At 41.8% G+C, this 27,418-nt stretch overlaps 1 protein-coding gene across 8 annotated transcripts in view; it reads left to right on the forward strand.

Annotated features, from left to right (window-relative positions):
• The window catches only part of STIM1 (stromal interaction molecule 1), a 172,247-nt gene that overhangs the window by 121,841 nt on the left and 22,988 nt on the right, over positions 1-27,418 (forward strand). For all 8 annotated transcript variants that reach the window (XM_014841954.3, XM_070490810.1, XM_014841953.3 and 5 more), the window contains 2 exons: positions 12,785-12,896; positions 16,207-16,322. In XM_014841954.3, coding sequence (XP_014697440.1) covers positions 12,785-12,896; positions 16,207-16,322 — 228 coding nt within the window. The remainder of the gene's footprint in view (positions 1-12,784; positions 12,897-16,206; positions 16,323-27,418) is intronic.

Here is a 27,418-nt window from a genome sequence, read left to right on the forward strand (position 1 = left end):
ATTAACTATTTACTATGGTAAATAGTACTTTTTAAAATGGTGGTGAAATATGCATAGCATAAAATTTACCATGTAAATGGTATTTAAAAAATGTAATTCCTGATTTTTGCGATATATAGAAATATAATTGATTTTTATATATTGATCTTGTACTCTGCAACCTTGCTAAACTTACTTATTAGTAGGATGCCATCAGATTTTCAACTTAGACAGTCATGTCTACTAGTAAATAAAGTTTAACTTTTTTCTTCTCCAATTTGAATGCCCTTTAAAAATCTTTTTCTTGTCAGATTGCCCTGGTTAGTTTCTCCAGGACAGTGTTGAAGGGAACTGGAAGAACAGACATCTTTGTCTTATTTCTGATCTTAGAGGGAAAGTGTTCAGTCTTTCACCATTAAATATAACATTAACTGTGGGTTTTTTGTAAAAGCCGTTTATCAGATCGAGGAAACTTCTTTATTTTCCTAGTTTGCGAGAGCTTTGATGAGGAATGGATGTTGGGTTTTATCAAATGAGTTTTCTGTGTATATTGAGATGATTGCCTGTTTTTCTAGTTTTGTTTGCTAATACAGTGAATTATATTGACTGATTTTTGAATGTTAAACCAACCCTTCATTCTTGGGGTAAACTTTACTTGGTCATGATGGATTCTCCTTTTATTATGTGGTTGAATTCTATTTGAAATTTGGTTTCAATTTTTGAATCTTTGTTAATGAGGGATATTGGTTTGTAGTTTTCTTGTCTTGTAGTATTTTTGTTTTTGTTATCAGGATAATGCTGGCCTCATTGAATGATTGGGAAGTATTCTTTAATTTTTCAGAAGAGTTTATGTAGAATTTTTATTATTTTTTCTTACATATTTGGTAGAATTTGCCAGTAGAGCCATTTGAGCCTGAAGTTTTCTTTGTGGTAAGGTTTTAAACTAAAGTGTCAATTTCTTTAATTGGTATTGCACTATTTATGTTATTTACTTCTTCTTGAGTGAATTTTGTGGTTTGTTTCTTCAAGGAATTCGTTCATTTAATTAAGTTGTCAAATTTACTTGCATACATTTGTTCATAACCTTCCCTTATTATTCTTTTAATATATCTTAAATCCGTAATGATGTTTCATTCCTGGTATTGGTAATTTGTGTCTTCTCTTTCTTTTAACTGATCAGTCTTGTTAGATGTTTATTAATTTTATTGATCTTCTCAAAGAACCAGTGTTTGCTTTCAAGAATTTTCTTTATTTTTGTCTATTTCATTGACTCTTACTTTGGTATTTATTTTTTTTCTTCTGCTTACTTTGAGTTTAATTTCCTCTTCCTTTCTAGTCTGTTAAAGTGGAAGCTAAGGATATTGATTTGAGACCTTTCTTTTTCTTCTAATATAGGCATTTAGTGCTATAAATTTACACTAAAGTACTGCTTTAGCAGGATTTCAGAAATTCTGGTATGCTGTGGTTTTTTGCTTTTTTCCATCTGACTTATTGGTGGCATAGACAGAGTAAAAATACCTAATATGAAAACACAACTGATGGTAAATGCTTATTCTCACTTTTTTTGTCTCCTATAGTCTTCACTAACTTAGTATCCTTTAATAATGTGTTCCAGTTTAAGGGGTTATTCTTGCACTGGAAATGCATACCTCTGAAATCTGTCATATATTACATTCATCTAGTATTGGTTATTCACTATGACGTGTTTTGTTTTTACATTCATTCACCTCAGAATGCTTTCTTATTCTTTTCTGATATCTTCTTTGATTCATGAGCTATTGAGAAGCATATTATTTAGTTTCCAGATATTGGGGGATTTTCCAGAAATTTTTGTGTTACTGATTTCCAGTTTAATTCCGTGTGGTCTGAGAACATTCTTTGTATGGCTTGAATCCTTTAAAATATTTTAAGATTTTTTTTTATCCTCAAACATGTTCTATCTTGGTAAATGTTCCATGTACACTTGGCTGTTGTTGGGTGGAATGTTATATAAAATGTCAGTCAGGCCATGGCAGTTGATGCTGTTGTTCAAGTCTACTATATCTTTGCTGATTTTCTGCCTACTTGTTCTATCAATTATTGAGAGAGGAGTATTTAAATTTCCAACTATAATTGTGGATTTGCCTATTTCTCCTTGCAATTAATTCTGTGAGTTTTTGCTTTGTGTATTTTAAAGGTTTGCTACTAGGTGCATATAGATTTAAGATTGTTATGTTTTCTTAACTGACGTCTTTATTATTATGAAATGACCTTCTTTATCCCTGTTAATATTCTTTGCTCTAAAATCTACTCTGATGTTAATATAGCTTTCTTTTGAGTATTGTTCATTTCTTTTTCCATTGATTTATTTTTAAACTATTTGTGTTATATTTAAAATGCATTTTTCCCCTGCTTTTTCTCCCCAAATCCCCCCAGTACATAGTTGTTTATTTTAGTTGTGGGTCCTTCCAGTTGTGGCATGTGGTACGCTGCCTCAACGTGGCCCAACAAGTGGTGCCATGTCTGCACCCAGGATCCAAACCGGTGAAACCCTGAGCTGCCAAAGTGGAGTGTGGGAACTTAACCACTTGGCCACAGGGCCGGCCCCTAAAATGCGTTTGTTATAGACAGCATATGGTTGAGTCTTATTTATTTACTTTTTTGCAATCTGACAGTCTCTGTCTTTTAATTGGGGGTGTTAAGACCATTTACATGTAATGTGTTTATTAATATGGTTAGATTTGACTCCATTATCTTACTGTTTCTGTTTTTCCCATCTGTTTTTTGTTCCCTTATCCTCTTTTTCTGCCTTCTTTTGGATTAAGAGTATTTTTTATGATTCCATTTTATCTTCTTTATTGGCTTAACTCTTTGTTTTGTTATTTTGGTAGTAGCTTTAGGAGATAAAATATGCATCTTTAACTTATCACAGTCTACTTTCAAGAGATTTTATTATACCTTGTCATATATGGTATAAGAACCTTATAATAGTGTATTTCCGTTTCTGCCATTTCAACCTTAATTCTACTCTCTGCACTGTGGCCTGGAAATTCTCTCAAGCCATAAGCTGGGATGGTTGTATGACTTGCCTCATTTGTTTACCATCTCTCAAAGATCACTGTCCGTTGTAGGGTGATGTACAGTATCTTGAAAACCATTGTTTCATATACTTCGTCTTTTTTTTTTCTGTTGTTTCAGGAGGCAGGGTAAATTCTATCCCTGTACCTTCATCTTGGCCTGAAGTAGAAGTCTCAGCTTAATCATCTTTTGCTTGGACGCTTTCATACTGTTCTTCTTGGCCCAGTCTAGCTCTACTGCAGTCTGTCCTTCATTTGGTTCCAGGTAGATCTTTCTAAAATAAATCTCTGACCAGGTCTCTGCTTACATTTTTCAGTGTCTTCCCCACGTTAAAAAAAAAAAAAAAATGAATCAGACATGCTAGGACATCAAATTTCTGGATGGAAGAAATATTCTTAAATGGAACCTGGACAAATAAAGATATTGCTAAAAATGTTACAAATAAGTTCCTGTGTAATCATATTTAGTAATCATGTGTTATTTTGAGAAGATAAATATTGGCTTTTCTATTGGTCAGGTAACACTTGAGTTTGTGTAGAACTAGTAGTAAGCTTAAATCACAACTGCTATCTTATTTGGGACTCAACAAAATAAGGTACTGAGGGCTCAGTAGTTGCTGACGAAAGAAATTATTATAGAAAATGGCACTGATTCTTTTTATCTTTATCTGTGAGGTGTTAGTCAGATGGATCAAAATTAAATGTCCATTTGTAATCTCAAATGAGTTACGTCAGTTAAGAAGGAAAGATCAATATGTACATGTAAATAAAAATCTGGTTATTTTCTTTTACATCCTGAGTTTCTTTATATTTTAATGCTGTGCTTCTCTGTCATTCCTTATTTACCTCTGTGGTATTGGCCCGAAAAGGTACTTTTTCTCTTCTACAATCTGTGCAAACATGGCTGCATTAAAAAAATAAATTAACTGAGTACCTTTTCTGTACCACCAGACATTGTGCTTGATTAGTTTAGTATACCAGGCACATGCTTATTTCTGGGATCCACCTATTTTTAAATTTTCTACTGCTCTTCATCACATCTCCTTGTCTGTAGCTCTACTGATTTACCTGAAGTTACTAGAATATGTCACTCTGTTTTATCGATGCTTTCATATATGCTGTTCTGTCTTTCCTTTTTCTTGATCTGGTTAAATCCTACTTGACAATCAAGACTCAACTTAACTATCCTCTGTTTTAGGAAATCTTCCCTGGAAACCACAGGCTAGGTTGGGTGCCTTCTGCTGAGTTCCCACAGCCTCTTAGGCTTATCTCATCACAGCACTTAGCACACTAATTGCAATGATCTGTTCCCCATCTGTTTTCCCACCAGACTGCTTGAGGGCATTATCTTATATGATTCTATATCTTAGCACTTAACACAGGACTTGGCCCAGAGAAGGCATGAGGAAGACAAAAGTGTGCCCTTGGATCTGCCAGTGTATGATCTTATGCAAGTTGTTTGGCTCATTCAACATTCCAATCTAGGTTCTCTTACTACTTTGCAGCCATGTTGCTGGTCTTTCTCTACCTGGCTCTCTGCTAGCCATGTAGTTGCTCTAGAGGTGATCTTCAATAGTAGGTCCTGTTGGGCCCTGGGACACCTGGCTTTTGCCAGGTAGCCTAGTGGGTTTGTCACATGAGGCCTAAGCAAATGGGTCAGATTCTTTTTGCAATGATGGTTTAGGGCTTGATATTAACATCATATTAGAAAACTAAGACCTCTGCCTGGCTCTAGGTGCAGATGAAAAACTGCTAGTGAGAGCAGAAGGAAACCACTCAGAGAGAGGCTACAGGTCTAGGCTACAGATTATCCTTAGAGAAGGCCTCTTTGGTAAGATTCTGTAGCTATATTGGAGTGCTCTCTATCCTGAGTAACTGGATAAGAGGCTAGGCTTTGTGATGCCTTTTCTGACTCACTGGCAATGAGTCACTCCTTTCTCTGTGTCCCCACATCACCCCAAATATTCCTCTGACCTAGCACTGTCACACTATATTTTACTCATTTATTTTCTTGTATGTCTCCCTCTCTACAAGAGAGCCTTTATGATGAATATCATGCAGATTGATCTCTGTATTTAGTACCTCACCCAGGACCTACTAGAGTGGAAGCCAATGAAGGCTTGGCAAATGAATGAATAAATGAATGGTGATAATAATAATAGCTAATATTTGTTTAGCACTTACTGTATACTAGGGGCTTCCCATATCTTCACTACACACTTATGATGTGAGAACTCTGATTCTCACCATTTTACAGGTGAGAAAATGAGGCACAGAAAGGTTAAGTAATTTGCCCATGGTTTTATATCTAGTAAGAGGCACATCCTGGATTAAAACCAAGGCACTTGGTTCCAAAACCTAGATTCCTACCCACTGTGCTACATGTGACTGGCTGACCAAAAGGCTGACTGAAGGCTGACCGAGTGACCAACGAACTGACTAATAGCTGTGTAAAGGAGAGGCAAAGAAGGTACTGGCAACCTTCCTGCCAGACATTATTCTTTTGGGATGTGGGTGGGAAACCACAGAAGTAAGTGAGGGCTTCATCTGGAGGCACCACGGCTCCATTAGAAGAAAGAGATAACTGACTCAAAAGCTCATTTCTTACTATTTATTCTTTGTCTGGCAAGAGAAAAGATTGGCCAAGGCCAAGCATCTGTCTGGGTATATCCCTGGAGGTATTGCTATAGCTCAAGTGCTGGGGAATAATCCTTACTGTTCCATCTGCCTGGAATGACTTTCACCCAAATATTCACTTGGCTCACACCTTCATTTCATTTTCTGCTCAGATGTCACCTCATCACAGAAGCCTTCCCTGCTCTGATCTAACACTACTCTTTATCCTCTTACCCTGCTTTATTTTTCTTCATTGTAGTTATCAGTACCCAACATATCATTATGTGTTTGTAGTCTTTTTCTTTGTCTCTCTCCAGGAGAATGTAAGCATCAGGGATCTGTGACTCTATTTTGTGTACTCTTGTGTCCCTAGCTCCTAGAGCAGTGCCTGGCAAGTAGTAGGTGCTCAATAAATGTTTTTTTCCCCTCTAGTGAATAAATGATTTTGGAGTTTGAGACCACCTTTCAAGGACTTTCAAAAGTCCTTTCAAGGACTTTTATCACTTGGCCTCAGCAATGCCTCACTCTCCTTGTCCCTGTATGTAACCCTTGGACTCCAGACAAACTGGAGTCAGTGTTCTCTGAACAGGCCCCACACTTTCTAGTTCTGTGTCTTTGCTCATATTTCTTTCCTCTGGTGGGCCTGCATCTCTGTCCACCCAGATTCTGGCCAGTCCCCAACACTATTCATTTTTAAATGAATATACATATATATATGAAGAAACAATTACTATTGTGTTTGTATTAAATCCTAGGCATTTTCAAACATGAACTCATTCAATTCAGCAAGTCTGGGAGACAGGGATCACTAGACTGTGGGCTACATGGGTGTAGGGATCTCTGTCTCAGTCACTGCTTTGTTCCCAGTGTCTGGCACAAAGTCGTACAAAATAAATGTTTTGAATGACTGAGTGAATATTTTATAGAAGGGAAAATGAAGTTCAGAATGGTTAAGTGATTTCCCCAAGTTGGTCCATGGCAGATAGGATAGAAATCAAGGTCTTGCAGCTTCAAATCTAGTGCTTTTTCTAATATATTCTACAGTAAAAATCCAGTGTTCTAAAATGCCCAGGGCAATCCTGAGTAACTTAGTTTTTTATGGTTATCTCAGAATAAAACAGGAAGTTTTATTCATTTTAAATAAAAATCTTTCTCAAATGGGAAAGTCCCCTTCTTATCTATGAAACATAGTATGGAGGCCAGGATGTATCTTTACTATCTGAGAAGCTAAATAAACATCAATTTCTGGGATTCTCTGCTGATATGCATAAGATAAGTGCTTTTTTTAAAAAAAAAAATTCCCCCCTTTCTCTAAGAAATTGGTGGAGGAGGGGCCGGCTCAGTGGCGCAGTGGTTAAGTGCACATGTTCTGCTTTGGCGGCCCAGGGTTCACCAGTTGGGATCCCAGGTGAGGACATGGCACCGCTTGGCAAGCCATGCTGTGGTAGGTGTCCCACATATAAAAAGTAGAGGAAGATGGGCATGCATGTTAGCTCAGGGCCAGTCTTCCTCAATAAAAAGAGGAGGATTGGCAGCAGTTAGCTCAGGGCTAATCTTCCTCAAAAAAAAAAAAAAGAAATTGGTGGAGGAGAGTGATGCTGTTAGTGAGAAAGCATAATGTAAATACTGATGGGATGTACAAGTGATCCAGGAGCTACAGATTGCTATCATTTATTCATTCATTCATTTATATTGATTCTTTTGTGCATTCCAGTAAATTTTATAGAAGACTTAGAATGATCCAGCCCTGTGTTAGACACTGGGCAATAAATAAATGTTCCCCAACACCAAATTGCTTCTAGTATGATGGAGAAGAGAGATATGTGACTAAATAATAACAATATAACATACATGTTAAACAAGAAGTCTGTATAAGGTGCTGAGTAAGCAGAGAAAGGAGAGCTAGTACTTATTTTGAAGGTTTTAGAAGAGGGGATTTTGAAGTGGGCTCCAAAGAGTGTTAGTAAGCAATGAGGTAGAGCTGGGTTTTAAGGATTAGTTGGTGTTTAGCAGGCCAAGAAGAGGGAAAAGAGCTTTTCTGGAAATATCAAATACCTGGAAATCTGATAGCAGTGTTCAAGGATGAATAAATATAGTGTGCGAGATACTGATTCTAAATGAAGACGGCGAAGTTAAGGGCTACAGCAGAGGCAGCCTCCAGGGCAAAGCTGTGAAACTTAGGTCATCTGTGTTGGGATGTTAGCCTCTTAGTCCAGTGATTTCCAACTGCACAAGACAATCAACTGGATGCCACAAGAAAATGCTAGAGCTTGTATTTATATTGCATTTATTTTTGTCTCATTAATTTTTATGTATGTTTTACAATATATTTGATGCCAGTACATGAATCTAACTTATAAATGGATATTCATGTATTGGCAATACGTGCTTAAAATTTTTTTACAGGTAGGTTATGTCATTAAAAAGGTTGGAGACTACAAAGTTAGTCACCTTGTTCATTTCTTTTATGAAGGACTACTTGTTGAGGAAAACTCCGGGGGTTGGTCTTCTCTGATTCTGTGTAGTATTGTCTGTCATTTTGCCCAGAGATGTCGTCTTTGATTTCTCTAGGGGCTGCAGGGACAGGCTCGGGGGATGAGGCACTCATAAATTTAGAGGACTGTCTCTTGCTTGTATGTCCTCCTGGGATTTGGCCACCTGAGTCATTTGGAGCCTGTGTCTATGCTAAGCTCTCCTTGCCACATTTTGTAGCCTTTCACTGACAGCCACAGCCCTCTATACTTGCTGTTACTTTCTTCCTCTCTTTGGCCCAGGGAGTCTTCCCATTTTCTCTTTTGGAATGAGAAAGCAGAACAAAACATTTAACTTTTAGGTACTTGAACCTTAGAGACGAGATGCCCTGATATCTCACCATGGTTGTTGAGTGAGATATTCACCCTGGGACACAGAATTGCTGTCTGACAAGGATGCAGCTCATTCTGGCTTATTCTATTCAGACTGCAGTTCCACTGGGTGGGCAACACAATGCTGCCAAGCCCTACCTATGTAGGGCATCCGTCTAGGTAACAGAATGATATGTAGAGCACAAAAAACAAAAAAAAACAGCCTTGAGGTTTGTCCTGACATGCTGAAGCCATTACCCTTTTTCCCACAGCTTAGCTATGTAGGGAGGGACTGAATGTGTTCAGAGTCCATCCTTACTGGGATGCAGTGGCCCCCTTATAGACCCTCTGCCTCACTTAATGTAGTGTTTAGAGCAGTGGTTCTCAGCCAGGGGCAGTTTTATCCCCAGGGGACACTTGACAGTATCTGGAGACATTTTTGATTGTCAAGACTGGCAGCATGCTACTGGCATCCAGTGAGTAGATGCCAGGGATATTGTTAAACATTCTACAATGCACAAGACAGCCCCCGACAACAAAAAAATTATCCTGTCCAAAATGTCAATGGTGCAGAAACTGAGAAAGCCTAGTCTAGAGTGACTCCTGCCTGCCTCCACTGCAGTGTAGGGTGCAGATAGAGAAGTTCCTATGTGCCAAGGGTCTATGCTCAGGCTTGTATCAAGGTATCCTCCCAGCAGACAAAAGGCCCTTGTAGCACCACTAGCCTCAGGCCTTTCCAGGATCAAAAAAGTAACCTTCTTTCCACTCCACAGGCGAAACAGAAAGGCCCCTTTGTGCTGGATGAGGCAGAGCTCCCTTGGCAGCAGGGGCAGGAGTGCATTGTTCTCCACTTTACGGGTTAGAACTTGTCTGTCTGCCTCATATCTGTGTGTCACTCTAGAACACCTTCATTACCTGACACTCCAGACCACGGTAAATGATCACATTTGTAATGTATGTGATTATATATTCATTTTCAGGATAAAAGGCCAATGCATTCTACTTTCCTCGACGCTTCTTTAACCCCAGCTCTGTCATCCCCCCTTTCCCAAATCCTAGGATTTGATTATATCTCTTAGAAATTAATTTCTCTCTTCCCTCCAATGTATTCTAGTCTGGGAATTAGAAATTTAGCTAAGCAGGACTAAGCGCCCTTCACCCAAGCCGCCAGGATCTCGTCTTCTAGGATAAAGTCTGAGTGCACTAGACCGTTCCCCTCTCACCTGCTGGCGTCTGCAAGTAGTTTAATCTACCTCCAGAGTCTCTTAGCTTCAGAACTTTCCTCCATAGCTTCTTGAGGACAACAAGAGATTGGAGCATTTTTGCCTTCAACTTTGTTTCATTCAGGATGTCTTTCTGAGAGTCTGCTTTGCACCGTGTGCTGGGCTCCACTGTGTGGGCAGTAGGAGAATGAAGGGACAAGGCCCAGCCTTCCAACTTCTCTAGCTTATGTGAGAGTGACAGAAGCAACCTAAGATCTGAGGTGTGCCTACCAGAGGCATGCCTGTTTTTTGAGAAGCATTTCAAAAGTTAACCGTCTGCATAAGTTGTATGTTTGTCTAAGGAGATTGTTGTTGTTTGGAGGACCACAATCAGAACATTTCTGAACTCCTCATTTAGGGTAGTTACTCTTTGAGTAAATTCTTATTGATGCCACTGTATATGAGGCTCTATTCTAGAGACACTGGAGCAAGCAAAAATGAATAGGCCATCGTCCATACCTTCAATGTTTCCTGACTATTAAAGGAAAATTATACAGTATTCTGATGAAAGACAGCTTTTGGGAAGGATATAGATCTTAAAAGATGAGGGTGATAAATCTTACCATTTCATTCTGCTTCAGAACTTTTTTGGCTTCTTGCTGTTTGCAGCAGTAGTTTTCAAACTTGAGGAATGTACAATTTCCTTTTAAGGGAAATAATTTATCTTGGACGTGCAATGCTAACAAATTATTTTTATTATAATGTTATTTAAATGTGTACAAACATAAAATGAGCTTTAAGTTACTGTATAAAATTTGTATACAAATATAAATAAAAGCAGATTTATACATTAAATAAAAGCAATCTTTAGATCCAATTAAATGATACAGCAGTCCCTCCTTATCTGCAGTTTCACTTTCCACAGTTTCAGTTACCCGCAGTCAACCACAATCTGAAAATATTAAATGGAAAATTCCAGGAATAAACAATTTATAAGTTTTAAATTGCACTTCTGATGAAATCTTGTGCCTTCTCGCTTAGTCCCACCCAGGACATGAATCATCCCTTTGTCTGGCGTATCCACTCTGTATAAACTACCTGCCTGTTAGTCACTTAGTAGGTATCTTGGTCATCAGATCTTAGTGCTTGTGTTCAAGTAACCCTTATTTTACTTAAAAATGACTCTGAAGCACAGGAATAGTGATGCTGGCAATTTGGATATGCCAAAGAGAAGCTGTAAAGTGCTTCCTTTAAGTGAAAAGGTAAAAGTTCTCATATAAAGTGGAGGAAGATGGGCACGGATGTTAGCTCAGGGCCAATCTTCCTCAGCAAAAAGAGGAGGATTGGCAGCGGATGTTAGCTTAGGGCTAATCTTCCTCAAAAAAAAAACCAGTTTTCAACTTAATAATGAAAGAAAAAAAACATATGCTGATGTTGCTAAGATCTATGGTAACTTTTATTACAACATATTGTTATAATTGTTCTATTTTATTATTATTTTTATTATTTTTTTTTTGAGAAAGATTAGCCCTGAGCTAACTGCTGCCAATCCTCCTCTTTTTGCTGAGGAAGACTGGCCCTGAGCTAACATCGTGCCCATCTTCCTCTACTTTATATGTGGACACCTACCACAGCATGGCTTGCCAAGTGGTGCCATGTCTGCACTGGGATCCGAACCGGCGATCCCTGGGCTGCCGAAGCGGAATGTGCATGCTTAACTACTGCGCCACCGGGCTGGCGCTGTTCTATTTTATTATTAATCATTCTTGTTAATCTCTTACTGTGCCTAATTTATGAATTAAACTTTATCATAGGTATGTATGTATAGAAAAAACATAGTATATATAGGGTTTGGTGCTAACTGTGGTTTCAGGAATCCACTGAGGGTCTTGGAACGTATCCTCTGCAGATGAAGGGGGACTATTGTACCTTTTTGCTGAAAGTCAATTTCTCTCAAGCTCTTTAAGTTCAGCATGCCTGTATTACTGGGTGCCATTTGATGACTCAGTCCTCCTAACATTTTTTCTCTATTCAAGATACTATGAAACTTTGGTTTATATAATACATCAAGATGTCATTTGACCTTCACTTGGCTCAAACATATTCCTTGTGTATTAAGTCCACTCCTATTCCTTTATTGTTGACTCTTGACAAAGTATGGAGATAAATTTATCAAACACCACACAAATATTAAAATTGTTTTAAAAGAATTATTTTTATGATTATTTATTTCAAGAAAAATCACACCACTGTAATATTGAGGAACACATAGCTACACTGGTCCACATATGGTGATGATGTGATTTGCTTTGTTGTGAATGATCACTCAGTAGTCGTTTCCATTAGAATTGGCTCTTGTGACAGAAAACCTTTTCAATCTGATATAAGCAGAAAGGGAAATCTACTTGTTGCACAAAACTGTAAAATCTATGAACAGAGCTGTCTACAGGTGTGATTTGACTCAGGGCTTAATTGGTGTCAGCTGGATCCATCTCTTGGCTCAAATTTGCCTCTGTATGAAAGCTTCTAGCAACTTCAGGTAGCAAATTTAGATCTGTCTCTGTATCTAAAACATAATGGCTTAGAGCAAGGGTTGTGGAGCCAGACTGCTTGAGTCCAAATGTTGGCTTTACCAGTGCCTAGCTGGGTAACTTTGGAAAGTTATATAACCTTGCTGTGCCTCAGTTTCTTCATCTGTAAAATAGGGATAAAATAAGATATATCCTTCACATAGTAGTTGTGAAGATTAGTGATTTAATATATGTCAGGTACTTAAAATTAAAACAATGCCTCTCATATAGTAAGTGCTATGTAAATGATGACTTCTGTTAGTAGTAGTAATGTTATTATTAATGTTATAATTCAGGATTATTTCATTCTGGAATCCAGCATAGTAGAAGAGCAAGTCCATTCCCTATAGGTCAAACAAAAAGTACAATATACACTCCATTCGTACTTAGGATTTTATTGGAGAGAGAGATGCTAAACATACAGACGTGATAAATATTAAGGTCAGTGTGACTGTGACAGTAAGTGCAAGCAGTGCTTGGCATTCTGGAGTCATGGTTTTGCTTGTCTCTTCCCACAGTATACAACTGGACCGTGGATGAGGTGGTGCAGTGGCTGATCACATATGTGGAGCTGCCTCAATATGAGGAGACCTTCCGGAAACTGCAGCTCAGTGGCCATGCTATGCCAAGGTCAGGAGAAGACTGGGTTCTCTCATGTGGAGGTGCAGGGAATAGGCTGGGGTCGGCCTGCCTTCAGGTTGCTCTGGCCAGTTAGGTGAGATTCCACTCTGTCCTGGGCAGAGTCCATAGACCTCTCCTCTTCTTACATCTGTTGTGCACTTGCTATGAAGTATGATGGGCACTTCACATCCATTCTCTTATTTAATAATTCTATCAATCCTGGTAATGGTACAAATAGCTGCCATTTATCGAGTGCTTACTACATGCCAGGCACTCTACTCAACGCTTTATATGCAGTATCTCATTAATTCTTACATCAATCCTGTAAGGTAGGTATTATTGTATATAGATGATGAAACTGGCTAAGTAACTTATCCAAGGTCACATGGTTAGTTAGAGACAAAACTATAATTTGAACCTAGATCTGGGTAGACTTCAAAGCTTGTGGTGTTTCTCTTTTCTTTTGCTGTCCCCTCAGCAGCTGCCTCTTTTATTGCCCAGGAGCCTCAGGGCTCTTTTAGTCTCCCCTGAATTATCCATATACAGTTTATCTACTTTAAAGAAATGGTGCAGAGGTAGGGGCTGACTGCAGTGGGCCCCAACCTTCTCCCTGGAATGACTCTTCCCAATGCTGTTGTATCCTAACTCTGCCTTCTTTACAGGCACAATATACTAGGGCTTGGGGTGGAAGTGGGGAGGGGATGGAGTAGGCTTGGACTTCTTGTTATGTCAAACTAGTGCCGTATGTCATTCAGTCATTAATCCATTTACTTATTCATTTAACAAATATTTACTGGGTACTCACTCTGTGCCAAGCACTTGTGCTGGGTGCTGAGGATAAAGATGACAACAACCCGCCCTTGCCTTCAAAGGGCTTACTCTCTGGTAAGTGCTGATTATGTATAATCTGTCATCTTATTATGTAGGTGCATCTGGTTATGAGCTTCAGCAAAGGGGAAAGGGGAAGGTGAAGCTGTTGGAATGCTCACACATTGCAGTCTCCAGCCACAAAGCTACCAGGCACTGCTGTCCAGGCCTAGCTGAGCTGGCTGTTCCCTCCTCTGCTGCCTGCAGCCTCCTCTTCACAGCTTCTCCCTACTCTGGAAAGAGTAATAATCTTAATGTTGGTACATCCCTTTGTAGAGTGCTTTCCTATTATTTCAGTTGATTCTCACATTTCTGGGAGGAAGAAATTACCATCCCAACTTTTGAGTGTGCAAACTCAATTTCAAATATTTTATGATTTATCCAAGCTGGGAAGTGGCAGAGCTTGGATTTGAACCCAGGTCTGCCTGGTTCTAAGTGCCCTGCTTTTTTCACTGCCCCTTCCTCTTACCCTACGTAGTTAAAGATAGGGTTCCTGGAAATACTCAGTTTAGTTCTATTTAACAAAACTTTACCAAGCACCTACCATGTGCTATGCTCTGTCCTGGGCCCTGAGAACAAAGAGATGCATTAGACCTCACATCTGTTTTGAGGAACTCCATGTTTAATGGAAGAGACAGGCAATTGAAAAGATGGTTGATCATGAAGCTCAAGGATTTAGGTTTCTTTCTCATTACCCATAGAAATAGCAGTATTGCCTTGTGGATCCCTGGACCATTCCATCTTGAGGATGGCCATGGCTTGGATTAAAACTGTAAAGTGATGAATATGAAGTCAGTTCTCAGGTCATGGGCTCACTTAGCCCTCGTGTGGCTAGGATTAGATCCAAGACCAGACCCAGCCAAGCTGGGTTCAGGAATAGAGGAAGCCAACCTGTGGCAGCTTAGTGACAGCAGGAAGCATGAGCCTTCAGTGCATGGGTGTAGGATGGAGTGAAGATGGTTCTAGGCCATCACTAAGCAGCATGGTATAACGAGGAGAATCTAGCAGATTTGGGTTCATTTCCTGGCTTTGCCACTCACTTGCTATGTGACTTTGGGCAAGTTACTCTTAACTATTAGTCTCAGTTTTCTTATCTGTAAAGTGGAGCTAATAACAGAATTGGGTTTGTAAAGTGGTGAGGACTAAATGAGGTATTGTATGTAAAGTGTCAGAACAGTACGAGATCCACAGTAGTTGCTTAGTCAATGTTAGCTCCTCTCTCATTTCTCTCATTGCTTAGAAGTACATAACATTCCAGTTCATAGGTTTCTTTGACAAATAGGCTATAGAAAAGATAACACTTATTTTGATCAATTAGATGAAGGCTAGTACACCTGGAAGAAGTGTTCTAAAGAGGAACCCTAAGAACTCCCAGGCTTGTAGGGAGCATTTGGTCATACATAAGTTTATACAGAAGGAAACTGAGGCCCCAGGGGAGGGACCAAGCAACTTATGATGGAACAAGTGAGTCACTGATAGAGCTGGGATCAGAAACTAGATCTCGTGACCCCCCCAACCCCAACACAGTGTCTCACTGCCTCTCTTGTAGGTGGTCTGGATTGCTTTCCAGGGCTAGAGAAGGAAGTACCTGCTCCTGCATGCCCAGGCAGAATATAAATTACACACTGTGATGTCAGACGCTTCTTTTCTACCTAGGGAAACAAAGCTACACATCAGAAAAGAGCACTAACCTTACAGAGTAGTATAGTAGTAAATACTCGCTTGTGGGACCCAGAACGGTGGTTTTTCAACCTTTCATATCTTATACCCCTCTTCTCTTATATCCACTGTGTTCCAGCAGGAGAAACAAAGTCCAATTTTTCCTAGGTCATTTTCTTGTTTACAGGTCCTCTCTTATTAGAGTTATCATTAACAGTATAGTTGAAGGTCATAAAAAATTACAGTAATTTGATCGAGAGTAAACTACAGTGACTCAATACAAGCTAACAAGACTAATGCAATGTTTGTCATCAGCAGGTTTATATTTAATGGATATTAAATTTGTTTATTTGGGATAGGATTAAGAAAATTCAGAGGTTCCCAGTATCGCTGGGTCCTGTGGTGGGACATTTTGACCTGGGCTGGACAGGAGAATGCATTTACAAATAGTGGGACTGTAGGTACAGATGTATAGTGGATAATCCCTTGAAAGAGAAGCACAATAGAAAATTGGGTTGAGTGTGAGAATGGTCACAGATGGATAATCCTTAGAGAGTAGGATGCTCAGGAGATGGTGGACATGGGGAGAAGGGTGAACAAATTCTTGGTAAATACTATGTGTCCCTGTATACTTTGAGATCCACTGGCATAGACTGTGTTCTAGAGTGCAGAGGGGAGCAATCACCAAGAGCTAGAAGTCATGGACGTGTTCCTGGAGGAGGTGGGTAATCCTACCAGGATCCTTCCTGGCTTTGTTGGCAGGGAACTGACCCCTTCTTCTTTGCCTCAACAGGCTTGCAGTAACCAACACCACCATGACAGGGACTGTGTTGAAGATGACAGACCGGAGCCATCGGCAGAAGCTTCAGTTGAAGGCCCTGGACACAGTACTCTTCGGGCCTCCTCTCTGTGAGTCCTGTGGAGAGAAGAGCTGCTGTTGTACCATGGAAGCCAAGGCTGTTGGAGTGGCTAGACTGAGGTCCTAGGTCTTCTAGGCACACCTGCAAGGCAGTGCCTCTAATTTTTCCACTGGTGTTGAGATATGAAATGGTCTTGCATTTTAGTCCCGCTAGATATCAGCATCTTTTTATTAAACACATTAAGGAAATATCTGCTTTGTGCAAGTTGCTATGCTAGATGCTTTAGGAAGACCTGGGTGAATCATATTCTGCCCTAAAGGGATAAAATGAACGTTCTAGAGAGGTACACAGTGCTTGTAAGATCCAGAGGAGAGATAGGAAAGGCAACCGATAGATGAGGTGGCATGTGACCTCTGCCTTTGAGTGTGAGTAGAGCTTTAGTCCATGGAGGTGGCAGGAGAGGGCATTCTAGGTGGAGGAAACAACCTGAGCAGGAATACAAAAGCTAAAATGTAAAAGGTGTGCTCAGGGATAACAGGTAACCCATAAGGGGCTGAAAGCTATTTAGCTGTTCCCTGCTGAAGCTGTGGATATGCAGAGCATATGAACTGATTGCTGAACATCTTGTGTCCTTGGACAACTAAAAAGGACTAAGTGGGCTTTCACTGAAGGCATAGAAAGACACTCAGGCCTGAGGACGGGTGATCTCTCAGCCAGGGGTTAGTTAAGAGAACTAGGTGCTTCAGTTCCTGAAGATGTGCAAGGTGGAGACAGCCAACCCTGGCATCCTTTTTCTTATCCTAAGTGAATTTACAAAAGTAGTAAGATTTCTGGGGCTGGCCTGGTGGTATAGTGGTTAAATTCGCACATTCCACTTTGGCGGCCCAAAGTTTGTGGGTTCGGATCCCAGGCTCAGACCTACACCCTGGTCATCAAGGCATGTTGTGGTGGTGTCCCACATACACAAGAGAGGAAGATTGGCAGAGATGTTAGCTCAGGGACAATGTTCCTCAAGCAAAAAGAGGAAGATTGGCAACACATGTTGGCTCTGTGCCAATGTTCCTTACTGTCCTCCCCACCCCCCAATGTAGTAAAATTTCTTGGAAAATTAGCCTTAACCAAATAGCTCTTAGCATCCACTCCTGGCCCTTTGGGAGCTATTGGCATCAGTTGAGGATGCCAGCAGCAGAATGCTATAGAGCCAAGAACCAGTCCAGAGAAGCAGCTGGCAGGCAGGGTCAGAGGTAGTATAACATTTCCCCATCTGTGCATTTGGCTTGACAAGTGCCCAAGCCGATGTCTCAATACAAGTGTGTCTATGACTTTTTAGTTTTTAAAATTTTTAATAGACTTTATATTTTAGAGTAGTTTTAGGTTCACATCAAAATTGAGTGGAAGGTGCAGAGATTTCCCATATACTTCCTGCCCACATACATCCATAGCCTCCCCCATTATTAACATCCCCAACCAGGGTGTCACATTTGTTACAATTGATGAACCTACGTTGGCACATCATCATCACCCAGGGTCCATAGTTTATTAGGGTTTACTTTGGTGTTGTGTAGTGTATGGGTTTGGACAAATGTGCAATGAGATGTATACACCACCATTATAGCACATTATTCATACAGAATAAATAGTTCACTGCCCTAGAGATCTTCTGTGCTCCACCTATTTATCCCTCCCTCTCCCCCAGTCCCTGGCAATCACTGATATTTTTTACTGTCTCTATAGTTTTGCCTTTTCCAGAAGGTCTATGCCTTTTGAAAGTGTAAAACAGAACAACATGGGAGAAGACTGTTCCCACCTCCTTTGCTGCCTTTTTTTTTTTTAGTGCTAGGACACACTTTTCTTAGCATTCATTTGTAAGTTTTAAATAAAGGACACAATGAATGCCTTACTCTTTGTGTGAGGCCCACTCTCTGTACTAAACAATGGCCTTTTATTCATTCATTAACATTTATTGAGCATCTACTGTGTACCAGTATAAATGACAGGGTCCCTGCTCTCAAGAAGTTCCATCTAAATGGAGATGGGCATGTCAACAAATAGAGTAAATGGCCAACAGTATTATAGCTATCATGCAAGTCTTCCCAGAGTTTAGTTGGGAGCACAGAGAAGGGAGGAGTTTTCATTTGGAGTTCAAGAAGCTGTATGGAGAAGATAATTCTTGAGATAAGTCTTGAAAGATGGAAAGTGGCCTTATTAAATTCTCCTCATTAGCAACTTACATCCCTTTCTTTGTATACACCAGCAAGAACGTTTATACCAGAAGAATAAAACCCAGCAGTAAAAGCTAGGCTACTTTTGTAAAGGCTGTCCTCTGTCATCCCTCCAGGAAGGTGAGGCCTTCAGCAGCCTGAAAGTCTTCCTTAGTCTTCTGAGATGTCTTACCAGACTGTTATGTGTTCTGTATCAAAATAGGACTTATACACATATCTGAAAGGCCACATGAGAAACTGCCAGTTAAAATAGACAAGGATTCTATCTGGAAAAATCAACTAGGACTGGAGAGCCTGTGAACCATAATCCGGGGTATATGATACTGGGTCCAGGAGGTCAGAGCCAGCAGGGGCGTGAAGCAGGTTTTAGTGATACCAGGACATGGGTATTTTCTCCTAGACTCATTTCATATAGCTTATAGGATGCATGTGACCTAACTTGAGGGAGATCAGAGGTCAGCAGAAAACTCTGTTTCTGAGATGGGCAGAACAGAGGTACTAGAGCTAAGAAGACACTTCATACCCACTAGGATAGCTACAATAAAAACAAACAAAAAAAGGAAAATAACAAGTGTTGGCGAGAGTGTAGAGAAATTAGAACCCTTGTACATTTCTAGTGATAATGTAAAACAGTTCAGCTACTGCGGAAGACAGTCTGGTCATTCCTCAAAAAATTATACGTAGAATTACCCTATGACCCAGCAATTCCATGCCTAGGAATGTACCCAAAGAATTGAAAACCAGGTACTCAAACAAGTACATGTACACGTGTTCTTTGCAGTGTTATTCACAGTAGCCAAAAGGTGGAAACAACCCAAATGTCCATCAATGTGTGACTGGATAAATAAGTTGTGGTATATAAATATAATGGGATATTATTCAGCCATAAAAAAGAGTGAAGTTCTGATATATGCTGCAACATGGATAAACCTTGAAGATATTATGCTAAGTAGAAAGAAGCCAGACATAAATGGTCACATACTGTATGATCTCATTTATATGAAATATCTAGAATAGATAATCCATAGAGACAGAATGCAGATGCACAGTTGGCAGGGGCTGGAGGGAGTGGGAACTGGGAAGTGATTGCTAATGGATATGGGATTTCTTTTTGGGGTAATGTTCTAAAATTAATTGTGCTAATAGTTGTACAACCTTGTATATGCTAAAACCACTTAACTGTACCTTTAAAAGAGAGAATTTTAGGATATGTGAATTATATCTCAATCATCATCATCATCATCTACAGCTTGATTTTTTGTATCCCTGGATTTCCATTTAGACTGCTTCTTATAAAGTTTAGGAAATCACACCTCAGTCTCTTCTCACAGTGGCCACTCGCCATGTGACTTTGTGTAGGTTACTTTCTCAGGGTGTGTTTTCTGGTTTGTATCATGAAACAGTTGAGCTGAAGGATTCTTATGATTCCTTTCAGCCACAACATTCCATGATTTTTTGGGGAACGTCTCCGGTTGATAAGGGTCCTGTGTTAAAGACAGGAGGTCTGTTCCTTCCTACTACTGTCTGTATCCTGTACTTTTAGGAAAGTAAACTCAGAAGTTTGGCCTTTGCCTTCTCACGTGACCTTTGGCAATTCAATTCTCCTGCCTAGGTTTAGGTTTTCTCATCTGTAAAATGGGCTTTGGTTATTAAGGCTCCTGCTGGCTTTCTCATTCAAAGACTCAGATGGAGCTGGGTGTACTCCTGGGAGCTAAGATTTTGGAATCCAACAGCTGTCCTGATGGTAAATATTGTTTTTATACTTTCCTACTGATGCTTGTTAAAGAAAAATTTTGAAAATTGCCAGCTGGAATCTGAGGAAAATACTAGGAAGCTCTTTGCCAGGAGACTTTTGCAAGAGTGGGGCTGTGCCTGGTGGGTGCCTGCAAGGAATCCCTTAATCTGTGTCCCTCTAGGCTCTATTTCCCCATCTGAGCATGGACTAGTATCTCTAGCTCAGTGCTGTTCCCTGCCCAACATCCAATCAGGACTTAGAGTGATGGCCTGTGCTGGTTCTGACCCGTGTTCTGCACCCAGAATGAGTTCTTAAGGCTGTCGTTCTCAGGCCTTATAAGCCATGTAGCAGATAAACACCCCAGAGAAGCTGGGCTAGTTACAGCTGCCAGCTGTGGCTACCTTGCCCAGCCTTAATGAAAATCCTGCCATTGGTCTGATGCTTGAGAAACCTCAAATCAAAGGTTTGTTTGCAGTAGCCAGGAGTGTCTGCTGAGTGAGCTGGATCCATCTGCCCACAGCAGCCTCAGAGCTTGGGAAGAGGGAAGAGGGATCAGACTGGCTCAGCGCAGGGCCACCTCAGGGTCCATTTTCTGACAGTAGAAGACTTCTCAGCCCTCCCCATGTGGCCACAGAGTAGCACATGGCCCTTTACAGTCCTTTCCACCTGTAGAGTTGCCTCTAGCCTTGCAGGCCCATCTGGGGCTCTCCTAACAGTGCCAGTAGTCAGGTGTTGGGTATGCTCTGAGAGACGAAGGCCCAAAGGCAGAGTTTAGCTTGAGGCCTAAGCTGATGTCTCACTACAGCAGCAGATCATTCATTGAGGGAGATTTTTCTCCTCTGCACATAATTTCTCAAAGAAATTGAGGCTCCGAGAGATGAGGTGAGTTTTTAGAGGTCATTCAGCTTTTAAGTGGCTGAGCCATGACTCAAACCTGGGTCTGTAACTTCTATTTCAGTGCTCTTTTCTACTATATTATCCCACCCTCTACTTCTGTTAGAGGAAACAAGATTAAAGAGTTCCAGCGTTGAAATCAAGCAAACAGGTTCTGTCCCTCAGTAGCTTTGTGACCTTGGGCACACTCCTAAGGTTCTCTCTGCCCCAATTTCCCCTAAATAAAAGTGGCTTCTATTCGAGTGTATGCCTGCCGTGGTTAGTCCTGGGCTAGGGCTGGGGTGCCCTTTGTGCTTTCAGCAGAAGTACTGAGAAGGGTGCAGAGAGAGGCCTGCAGAGTAATTGCTGGGGTTGGGGGGAGTTGTGGAGAGGAAAAGACAAGACTACTCCTGTCTTCCTTCTTCAGTGGCTCGGATAATGGAGAAAAATCCCTGGGAAGCAGGAGTGGCTGCCTGTCTGGCAAAGCTTGCTGTGATCTCTGTCAGCTCTATCCTTACCCTCTTTCTCCTTTCTTTTATGTTCCACCTCTCCCCTCACACCTTCTCCAGAATGCCTGTCTAGCCTCTTCCCAGGCATGCTGAACCCTTTCCTCTTACTCTCCTCTGGGAATACACAGCCCTTTGTACCTGCTTTCTTTATAACAGTCTGTTTCCCTGTCTGTTACCCTTTAAACTGGGAACTCTTTAGGGTAGAAACAGCTTTGTTTATCTGTCATCAGCAGTTAGCATAAGGCCCAGTGAGGAGTAGGTGCCAGGAAATGTATGCTAGAAGTTATACAGAAGGAGGGTTGGCTTCTCCAGAGCTACAGGACTGGACTGCGGGGAGATGGGAGAAGAATCTGGCCCAGCTTGGTTGTGGGGAGAACTGCTCCCTGTGGAGTGTCTGTGGAAAGCTGAGGCAGCTAAAGCACTTTCTGGGCTATAACCAGAAGGGAGGAGGGCCCAGGAATGGCTCTTACAGGTTAAACAGACACCTCAGCACAGAAGGCTATGTAAATAACAAAAGAAATTCCTAGCACATATTTTGGCAGTAACGGTTGAATATCTGTATCTGCCAGGGGGAGGGTATTGTGGGCATTAAAGAGGCTGGAGAGAATAGCCTGGGAGAGGGGATTCCAGAAAGTGATAATGATTAGAGGCTCACTTTCTCAGTGCTAACTGGTACCGTGAATTCTCTCCATTATCCCTGACTCTGTTAACATGTCAGCATCTCTTTTGTTTATACCCTCCTCCCTTGCCTCAGGCCTGATTGCATTGACCTCGTTTTGCTAAAATCTGTGTGCAATACTCAGGCTGGGAATTCTGCCACCCTCTGGCTCCCCAGGTCCTAGCCAGCTTCTCTGGGTTATCTCTGTTCACCTAGCCAGCCACATCTGCTCTCATGAAACCTCCATGGTCTCTCTGCCCTAGCTGTGTTCACTGAGTGCAAGGTGGATTCTGAGAGCTGAGCTTGTGCAGGCGCTGTGCAAGATAGCTGGCTGTACTCTTCTTGTCCCCAGAAGCTGGTGTTTGCCTTCCACATGCTCTTTATATCCTTTCTGGCTAAAATCTCCCTTCGTTCTTCCTTTTTTCTCTCCTTTCCACCTTTGCTGAGTACCTGCTCTGGTCAGGCCGTATACTAAGTTTGGGGTTACAGATATAAATCAGTCTTATGCCCTGGCCCTGAGGAACTCACAGACTACCAGAAAGTGACTGGCATGAAAGCCGAAAAACACACAAGGCAGTCCCTGAGATATAGCAACAGATAACCCATGTTTACCTGTCCAAAGAGTGGATTGACCAGGGAATCCTAGATCAGGGGAGGAGGAATGGAAGGATCTCTATGGACTGTAATGAGCCTGGAAGATGCTAGGAATTGAAGAATGGGAATAGAGAGCACCCCTGACCAGACGCGACTCTGCAACCCCTGGAGCTGGCATGTCTGATCACCCCTGAAGAGTGGTGCCCGCCTTGCTGGGGAGGCAGTGCTGTGTGTCCCTGGGCGCATGTGAGCAGGGGCCATAGGAAGGGCAGCGTGCTCCCCAATGTGGGCACAGCTTCTGTTAGAAACTAGGCACCTTTCTTTTACCAACTTCCCTTCCTTCTCTTCCTCCCCTATCCAGGTATAAAGGTAGATAGGAAAAACCAAAACCAAAACCAAATACAGAGTTCTCCAGCCCCCTCCCCAGTAGGGGCAGTAAGGGGATATGGCCCAGCTTTTCTTTACTGGCTTCCTGGAAAAGTATTTCCCAGTCTCAGAATTTGGGGAGCAGGCAGTTAGGGCAGGCAATAATGGGAGTGGGCAAGGATAAGAAATTTGTTTCGAAGCTGAGTTTACATAACATGACTTGGTTTTTGTTTTCATTGTGTGTTTATTTCGGGTGGGGATGCTCTTGGAGTGCAAGGTCTTGGGTGGTACTGCTTTGGTGGAGCAAACTGACTTGTTTTTCTTAGATTGTATGGCACAAATCAGTAAAATAACGACATGTTCTAAGAAAAAAAAGAGTGGGAATGGGCTTATGATGGGAAGAAATACATCATTAGTAAGGCATAGAGTAAACTTTTAATTTTTTTTGTGAGAAAGATTGGCCCTGGGCTAACATCTGTTGCCAATCCTCCTCTTTTTTTGCTTGAGGAAGATTGGTGCTGAGCTAACATCTGTGCCAATCTTGCTCTATTTTTTGTATATAGTTCGCCACCATAGCATGGCTTGATGACTAGTGTATGTCTGCACCCAGGACCTGAACCCATGAACCCTGGGCCGCTGAAGCGGAGTGTGCTAACTTAACCACTGTACCACCGGGCCAGCCCCTAGAGTAGACTCTTGGTTTCCCTGTTTTCCTCTCTTTTTCTGATACAGTGGTTTACAGATTCTGTATTATTCAGGGTTCTCCAGAGAAACAGAACCAAAAGGAGATGTGTGTGTGTGTGTGTGTGTGTGTGTGTGTGTATGAGGAGATTTATTATAGGAATTGACTCACATGATGAGGGAGGCCAAGAAGTCCCATGATATGTCATCTGCAAGCCAGAGAACCAGGAAAGCTGGTGGTGTAGTTCATTCTGAGTCCAAAGGCCAGAGAATCAGAGGGTCAATGGTGTAAGTCCCTGTCTGAGTTTGAAGACCCAAGAACAAGGAGCACTGATGTGAGAGAGCAGGAGAAGATGGGTGCCTCAACTTAAGCTTAGAGAGCAAATCCGCCCTTCCTCTGCCTTTTGGTTCTGTTCTGGCCCTCAGTGGCCTGAGGATGTTTGGGTGATGCCCACTCACATTAATGAAGATGATCTTCTTTACTCAGTCTACTGGTTCAAATACCAATCTCTTATGAAGACAACCTCACAGACATACCCAGAAATAATGTTTTACCAACTGTTTGAGCATCCCTTTGCCCAGTCAAGTTAACACATAAAATTAACCATCACGGATTCCCTTAGGACTGTGGGGTTCAGCCAGAGCTCCACTGAAGGGACGTGACAATTCTCACCTCTACTTCTCCAGCTTCTGCCTCTTCCTCCAACTCTACATCTACATGCTTCATTACCTACTGGATATGTCCGTCTGAATATTTCCAAAACACTTCAAAGCACTTTCATCTACAACTACACATTTGATCTCTTTAGTAATTCTGTGATAACGCATTCTACAGCTGAGGATGCTGAGATCCAGATGGGGGAAGACAATTTCTTAACAAACTGGGGCATAGAATCCAAACTTCCTGATACTCAGTGCAGGATACTTCCTTTGATGGAACAAGAATTTCTTTATATGAGGCCTTATGTTTAACCTTAAAGGCCTGGCCTTTTGACCTTTGGGTCTTCACTGTCCTGATGGCAGTGCCACAGTCAGCTCCCAGGATGTTGCCTGGGAGGAAAACTTAGGCCGCTGAATTCTTAGAGTCGCATTCAGGCTAGATCAGGAGACATAGGCATCTCCATGGTGAGAGAAGTTTGCAACAAAGCAGAAACAATGCCTGCTGCATGAATGTGAAAGCTGTAGTAAGAAGGTGGGCTGTAGCAGAAAGACCATGCAGTCAGGCACATCTGGATTTGAATCCCAGCTCTGTCACTTTTTATGAACTCTGGCAAGTCAGTGTCGCTAGGAAGCCTCGGTTTTCTGGTCTATAGAATGGGAATACTAATACCTACCTTATAGAGTAGTTGTGAGAATTAGAGATAATGAATATAAATGCCTGATATATAGTATATTTTCTCTATTTCCCTTCCTTTCTTATGTGGATTAAGGAGAGGGACATATCTTACTTGAGGTTTACCAGTAAAGATTCAACCTCACAAATATTTATTGAGTGCCTCCTGTGTGCTGGTCTGTGCTGTGCTGAGAACTAGCATATAGACAATGATAATCACTAGGGGCCACAGAGTAAATCATCCAGATTAGACTCACTTTCTCCCCACCAAGCTTGGTAGCTCATGGGATGTGGTAGGCAATATATCTGAACTTCAGCTATGCATTTGACAAGGCAGAGGGATGTATGAGGGGATGCTTATATATTTAAGTGGAATCAAAACTGGTTGAAGAGATCCAGAGGGTACTGATAGGTAGGACAGTATTACCTTAGAGGAAGGGGTGACTATTAGATCCTATCCTTGGCCCTGGTCACTCAGTATTTTTATTCATGACTTGGATGAGAATATGAAGTTAGAAAAAAAGTAGAGTCTTGTTACAAATCCATCTGGACAAGGTAGAATAAGGGACTGAATAGAACAGATAGATGCTCTATCTGCATGCCCACCTTAAGAACTTTGAAGTGTTGGAGATAAGGGGGAGAGTGCTGGTTGCATGGAGTCTTGTTTGAACTAGAGTCTTGTTTGACTTTTGGTAGGAATATAAAGGGGATGTTGGAATTGAGAAACCCTGGGAAGCCAAGATTAAAAGTCCTTAACAAACAGGAGAGAGAAAGAGTACCCCAGCCTCTGGTAGAGGCTGTGTTAGAGGCAGGTGTATTCCAGAAAGAAAGGCAGCTCCCTATGCTACAGAGATCTCTCTTCTTGGCACCTGAAGGATAGGAGAGTGAGGACTTGAAGGCGGCTGGAAGTGTAGGCCTACCTGGATGCTGGAGGATGGCCGCTAAAGGACCCTCAGTTTTCTCTATGAGAGTCTGGCATAAATGTGTAAAGGACGTGGCTACCATCCCAGACCTAGTAACTCCTCTCCCTTAGATGGAAAGAGAACTTGCTAATCTGTCTTTGATCCCACACCCATCCCCATGTCCTGCTGCTCAGCCTTTCGATAAGAAGCTATGCATATAACCCTTCTTGTCAAACTGGGCCTCAGCTTCTTGTGTCTTTTCCTGCTGTCTAGACTCTGCCTCAACTTGGTGGCTCCACCTGGGTCCTTTTGGATTTCCATCAGCCCCCTGTCCTTATTAGGCACTGGAATCCTATCAGTCTTGCCTCCTGCTCCCCAAGCTGAGGGTAACCTTCTGAGCACAGGCGGTCATTCGCTCTTTTCTTCCTTCCCTGACTCCCACATCTGGGGCTCCTCTGAGAGCCCAAGTTTAATAAAGCCAGGCAGAGGCTACAGTGGCAGCCCTCTTCTCCTCGCTCAGGTCTCCTGTGCTGTGGCTCAGCACCCAGATCTGGTATACTAGGAATAATGTCAGGCTCCAGGAGTGGCCCTCTTCTGGTTGACTCAGTTCTTAGGACATGGCTTTTGCTCATATCTTGTGGTGGTGTTCCTTGTTTAGCTTTTCAGTTTTGCTCTGGAGACTGAGCATTGCTTTGAACCCCAGCTGGCAACTGGGGCACTTCACCAAATTGCTACCAGGCATTCTCTGGAGGTGGATCTGCCCCTCTATTCCTGCATGTGTAATGTCTCATATATACCAATCTCTTGATGCTACTCCTGTTCTACCTGGTCTCTGGATTGAGCCACAGCCTAGAAATGCCCTCCATACATGAGACTTGCAGACCTTTACCTGATCTGGGCTTTGTACCTTGAACCTAGCATAGCCTACCAGTCCAGGAGACCCAGCTCCTGCAGTAACCTCAGTCCCACTGCCAGACCTGAAGCTCTAGTGACACTGCTTTATCCCATTTACAGCCATCCCCTACTACCTACTCTAGCTCCCTAGCTTGGCTTACCCTGGAGGACGGAAGCCACTGCATCTGGGCCCATGGGCTTCTCGCAGTCCAGAGATGGCTGGGATCTCTTGAGAAGGTCCTGGTTCTCCCCACTGCACATTAGGGAAGCATGATTTAATAAGCTCCCTGTATGCTCTAAGGCCTCTCATCTTTTCCAAACTAGGCCTTGACTTAGCAGAGAAATACGCACAGAACTTACTATAAGTAACACTATAAG

This window comes from Equus asinus, chromosome 20, assembly GCF_041296235.1.
Source record: "Equus asinus isolate D_3611 breed Donkey chromosome 20, EquAss-T2T_v2, whole genome shotgun sequence".
Classification (NCBI taxonomy): Eukaryota; Metazoa; Chordata; class Mammalia; order Perissodactyla; family Equidae; genus Equus; species Equus asinus.